This window comes from Papilio xuthus, unplaced genomic scaffold, assembly GCF_000836235.2.
Source record: "Papilio xuthus unplaced genomic scaffold, Pxut_1.1 DF825017.1, whole genome shotgun sequence".
Classification (NCBI taxonomy): Eukaryota; Metazoa; Arthropoda; class Insecta; order Lepidoptera; family Papilionidae; genus Papilio; species Papilio xuthus.
The window spans coordinates 212,283-218,035 of record NW_013533632.1 but is presented as its reverse complement, the minus strand read 5'-3'; the positions used below and the strand labels follow the sequence as shown (position 1 = coordinate 218,035).

The 5,753-nt window shown below is 38.8% G+C and overlaps 1 protein-coding gene across 2 annotated transcripts in view; it reads right to left on the bottom strand.

Annotated features, from left to right (window-relative positions):
* Positions 1-2,071: 2,071 nt before the first annotated feature.
* LOC106126472 (uncharacterized) overlaps positions 2,072-5,753 on the bottom strand; it is an 18,962-nt gene continuing 15,280 nt past the window's right edge. For both annotated transcript variants that reach the window (XM_013324158.1, XM_013324159.1), the window contains exons 2-10: positions 5,444-5,545; positions 5,029-5,218; positions 4,507-4,667; positions 4,205-4,370; positions 3,869-4,032; positions 3,466-3,661; positions 3,025-3,185; positions 2,554-2,673; positions 2,072-2,459 (exon numbers count right to left, since the gene is read on the bottom strand). In XM_013324158.1, coding sequence (XP_013179612.1) covers positions 2,369-2,459; positions 2,554-2,673; positions 3,025-3,185; positions 3,466-3,661; positions 3,869-4,032; positions 4,205-4,300 — 828 coding nt within the window. In that variant the 5' untranslated portion in view covers positions 4,301-4,370; positions 4,507-4,667; positions 5,029-5,218; positions 5,444-5,545 and the 3' untranslated portion in view covers positions 2,072-2,368. The remainder of the gene's footprint in view (positions 2,460-2,553; positions 2,674-3,024; positions 3,186-3,465; positions 3,662-3,868; positions 4,033-4,204; positions 4,371-4,506; positions 4,668-5,028; positions 5,219-5,443; positions 5,546-5,753) is intronic.

The following is a 5,753-nucleotide window of genomic DNA, read 5'->3' as shown; positions in this document are numbered from 1 at the left end:
GGCGGGGGGTGGGGGGTGGGGGGCAGAGCTACCAAAGATATCAAGAAATATCACAAGGAAGAGGAGATGCGATGAGATGTATTTGACAACCTTGTATTCATAATTTCTGTCTGGATATTTGTATCGCGTGACCTCATTCTCCACGTGACCATCCATACATACATACATACACTATATTATCGATACGGAGGAGAAAATAATTAAAAACCTTACAATGTGGTTAGGTTGTACATATTTAGGTACATTGTGTAAAGTTGGCGGGTGGGGGGTGGGGGGTGGGGCTGGGGCGGAGGAGGTGAACAATGTTGGTAAAAACATGACGTCATAAATGAATGACTCCTAACTATATGATAGTTTTCAGTATAATTTTCCTAAAATTGTAATAAATCATAATCGCATTGCACTCAAGTATATTTATATTTGTAAATTATTGTATTCATATTATATACCTACTCGTACATTAATAACTGAATAATATATATTAAACACACAATATATGTACGTACTACATAGCTAGATATAGTTCACTTCAAATATCCAAGGAATGTACAATATTAGTTTTTGGCCGATTAAAAAGATCAATTACAAGCTTATGTTTTCTTCTTTACTATTATATGTTCTACAAGCGTAATGTGTCGTACATTGAGTCGGGAGTGAATCCATATCCATGCACCTAGAGATACTTTCTGACAAACATCTATACATCTATCTAAACATTTGCATTTATAACCAGCGGACTATTATATTAATTGGGGCTCCCATTTACGAGAACCATATTTATGACACACATTTTTTTCGTATATTTTTTATCAATCTGCTGGTTGTGCAGTTGAAACACATATCCTTCTTGATTACTTTGAAAGGTCACTGACCTACCTTACTTGACCCTGTTTTAAATTATGTTTTACGGCCGCCACAGTATATGAACTCCAGTTAAATAACGTTCCATGACAAAAAATTATATTTAGAATATAAAAAATAAAAATGAGTGAACTGAACATGTTATAAGAAACGAGGAGATGTAACGAGCTGGTGTGTTGTTGCTGTTGCCCATGGTACATGGTCGCGGTGCAATCTGATCGCTCCACAATACGGGAATATGCATCTCATTTTATAATGTGTTATAATTTAATATAGACATTTAATTATGAAAAATTGTCGCTACTTTGTGCAAGTGCTAGTGCAAGTGCAAGTCTAACGACTAGTAGTTGTGTTACCAATGTCCGGTAAATATACTTGGGTTTATCTGTGACTTATAAATAATCATTCATTGCCAATGATTTCTACTGAAAATAATGACATTTATATAGAATATCACGGAGGCATTGCGACTGTGACGTCACAACGATGCCCCACCAACATGGCCGCCTTTAAGCGACACCAAAATTATTGACGTTTTAACTATTTCTTTTTCTGTTTACGTTATAACTAGTAGAAAGGTTTAAATAAATGGATGCATATGTCCGTATTGTTGACACTGGTCAGATGTCGGTGCGGCTATGATAGATGTATTGGTAGGTGGTAACCCGCACCGCGCGGGACACACAACACAAACGTTGCCATGTATGTCATATTTGCTATTTTATATAAGTAATACATAAGTTTACACCGTAATTATATGATGAAATGATGAAACGCCACACGGCACGGCGAGTATCATGAATGCAATGCAATGCAATGCATTACATTAGTCAGTGTGATGTGATGATGTTGCGCAGTGGCGTACAGTGGAGTGTGGAGTCATCCGTCACATGTTTTGATATTGATTGTATCGAGATGATAAGGTGCTGCTTTTCATGTGGTGTTTGTACACCGTGTACCTATCTATAAGGATATATAAATTCCTATATGTATTATCTACTTAAATTAATATATAATACATATGCAAGCGGACTTATATATATATATATATATAAATCAATTCAATTATCTCTTATAATGTTGAGTTATGACTGACATCTCTTTTCATATACATTATTGTGAACATCTCTCGTTCCATATCTTTCAAGTTTTGTATTTCTTATAAAACTAACAATGCGCACAAAAGCAATACATACATATCATGTTTTTTGTCTTTTTTTTTTATACAATATTTAAATAATGACTAAATCTATATTGAAGTTTTCAACAAATACATCTGAATACATAAATTCAAATACATTTGTAGTAAAGCTGCTTAAGATCTATTCTAAAACACAACATTTATTTTTTTTGTATTTTTCGTATTTTTTCACTTTTTTTGTTCTTTAGTTTTTTTTTAGCACAACATTTAAACACTTTTTGCCAGTATTTTAACTGCTATGAACCACTGCTACTATTAATGCAGTTCACTTATATAACTAATGACTAAAATGACACTATTAGTTTATTAGGGTGAATCGGAGCGGTGTAACATCATGTATTTGCTGTAAGCGCGGCCCAAGGTGCGGAACTCCCAAGTGCCACTGCTGTAGTGCTTCCTGCACAACACAATAACAACACATTAGTATCTACACATACTTCGCTCTCATATACATATACATATGTACATACATAGCGTCGCTACAAGCTCACCTCGCAACATTTAGTATGTGGTGGGCGATCTCTACCATGCCGATGTCGTAATGGCATATAGCAGACTCGAGCAAGGCGTACCCGATCAAATACTTGTCCATGCGTCGCTTCGTTTTAAGACTGAAACAATTACAATAAACGTAATTACTTAATCGTGTACACATGCTTTCTCTTTTGCACATTAAAGAAAAAGTGTACGTCTTTTTGGTTGACACTCGTTTGTCTCTCTCGTGAACTAATCACATCCCCTTGGCATATATCCCCTCCACCCCCTCCACCCCCTCACAAAACATTACTATTTTAATTGTTTCTTTGCCTTTTCGTAATGCGAATCGAGTCACGTTTTACAGGCAAGTGGTACATATAAGTATGACACGTACTGGCTGCAGCAGAAGCCGGCAACATGTACTAACATTTCACTATTATATAGTTTGCTTTATAAAAAAGAGATAAGCAATGAGAGCACTTCACCTGGCGACCTTCTTGAAGCATCTGATGGCGTGGTGAGGCAACAGCAGCGAGGCGTAGCAGTGCCCCTTCAGCAAGCACAGTGCTGCCAGCGCGTTCTCCTCGTGTCTGCGACGACTTTTCTTCTTCTCCTTTTCGACTTTCTCCATTTCCTCCTTTAGCAGCTGTAACCAGATCATGTTCACTAAGTTTAAATGCCACCATATGCCACTTTATAATTGTTATTTTTAATATTTCTTTTTCTTCTACTACTAGAATAACAAATGTATTTAAAGTATTAAGATAGATTAATAATGATCAATAAAGTGATGGTCCTCTCTGAATGTAGATCAAGTTACATATGTAGCTTTAGCTAGACTTAGTATGCTTTGCCCCACCGCCACCCACACACCCTCGGGTAGTGACACCGAGTGTAGCAGCAACTAAGGTAACATCTGCAAGTACCTTAAGCAGGAACTGGAGAGATTCTTTATCCTCGGAGATGGAGCAGGCCACGAGCCACAAACTGAGCAGCTCGATCTTGGTGAGCAGCAGCTGGCACTTGGGGACCTCGTAGTAGGGCACGTTGCGGATGTAGGTCGAGGGCTCCATGGCGCGGGACCTGGGCCTCAACATCCGGGCGAGGAACTCCTGCGCGGACCTGAAATAACATGGGATACGTATGTAGCTTGTTATAGTTCTTTAATAAATAACTTTGTATAAAGCGGATTGCAACAATTATAACATCGTCCTCTAGATCATATTTTTCCATCGTTATAACGATGTTTAAATCTTTTCATTTTCGATAAATACATATTTATGAAAAATTCCGTGACTCCGTGAGAGAGAGAGAGAGAGAGATACTGACGCGTTGGCCCAAATGATCTCCCAGTAGCAGTAGCGAGGCAAGTCGGCCAAGGCCTGGGGCTGGTCGCGCACGTTGCGGTACATGCCCGCGACCATGACAGCGCGCTCCCGGATCTCCCGCAACCGCCCCCACGTCAGCACGATGCCGCTGTCTATGGGAGAGCCCTGGAGAAAACAGAACATATACATAAACGTAGCAAACCATTGTCGCTGGGAGAAGACAATTTTTTTTATCATTCGACGTATTATATTATACATAAATGAATTTATCTTAAAATGTCTTTATTTCCAGGTATGTCATTTATTTTTGTATATAAGAATAATGAGAAAGCCTTACGTTGCGTTCCTTAAGGATCAAAGTGTCGATGAAAGCTTGCAGACGTAGCGGGATAAGTTCGGTAAGGTTTTCGAAGACGATTAAGCTCATCGTCATCCTGTTAATGTAACGTTGACGACACGCAGAGTTCGTCCAAGTTTTCCGACGCAATATTTTAAAACACTTCCTGAAGAAATTAAACAAATTTATCATAATCAAATAATTTGTCAATTCCTTGATATTTGTAAAACTCAGCAACATGAGAAAGCAGAGTGCGCGACACTCGTGCCAGCACTGGCTATTGTACTTAAGATGATACTTACTTAAATGGTTCATAGCAGTTGTTGACTTTTATAGCGGCATGTAAGAAGCCGGCAAAATCTTTGACTGAGCGCAGGTACCGGGCGGCCTGCGTGAGCTCGCATTATGCGGTGCGTAGCTCGCGTCCCGCCGCCTCGTCGGACATGCGCGCAAGGTCGCGATTCTGTGGATGCATGCCCACGCTTACTGCCTGCCCTACTTCTCTTCATCATTGGTAACACGTTTTCTCTATATATTTTAGTTCAGTACTAAGCTAAACTTTAGCTAAGGAATTTATGAGAAAACCAGATATAGATACCTTTAAAACATCTCAGACAAATTAGAAAACCTACTAACACTAGGACTACTACTCTAAATAAACGGTTAGTTAATTCTAAAGATAGATATTTGAATATATTTTGCGTCAGTGAAGGAGTCATCAGTCAGGTATGCGACTTGTAATTATGTGAGCTGGTAAGAAGAGGTCTTTTGATACCAGTGACAGGGGATTCGAGCAGCGACAGGGGCTGGCATGGCACACGTACCTCGCACAGGTATCGAAATAAATCTTTAGCTTGCTGGACGAAGAGCGCGTTGTCCGTGTAGATATCGACGGTACGCTTGAGCGCGTACAAGAAGAGCCTGTTGTCTTCCTCGCGCAGACGCAGCACCGGCGTTATCGCCGGTGACGGTGACGTATTGATACCCAATCGGTGGTAGTGCTGAGTTTCTCGCCTGTCATATTAGCATACTCTTAATGGTTTCTCATATTTACAAATCCCAAAATCGTGTCGAACAACCGAGAAAGTGCCAGGCCTGAAGTTGAACGACTCTGCACTAAAGTGTAAATAATAAATGTCATTGTTTAGTTCTTTATATTATTTGAACAATTCCTTAGGTCTAGAAGAACGCGTTAAACTGGAAGTACTATTGTTAGATAATAAATATTAAGAATCTTACCAGACTTTAGTTGCTGTCACGGCGCCATAGATGTCGTGCCTGAAAAACTTTTTGAGAGAATCCCTGCACTTCATCAATTTATCTTTTGCAGTCATCTTGCGGCTAAAACAAAAGATCGTATTAAAGAGTTGGTAGACTGTTTAACGATCACTATGCATTCAAAGTTTTTTTTTGGAAAAAAGGCAAAGGCATTGAAAGTGAATTAAAATATTGACATGTACCTATGTGTAAAAGTTAATCAGAGTTAAAAGTGTATAAAAATACTTGTATGTATGTGTGACAGTTAATCAAAGTTAAAAGTGTATAAAAA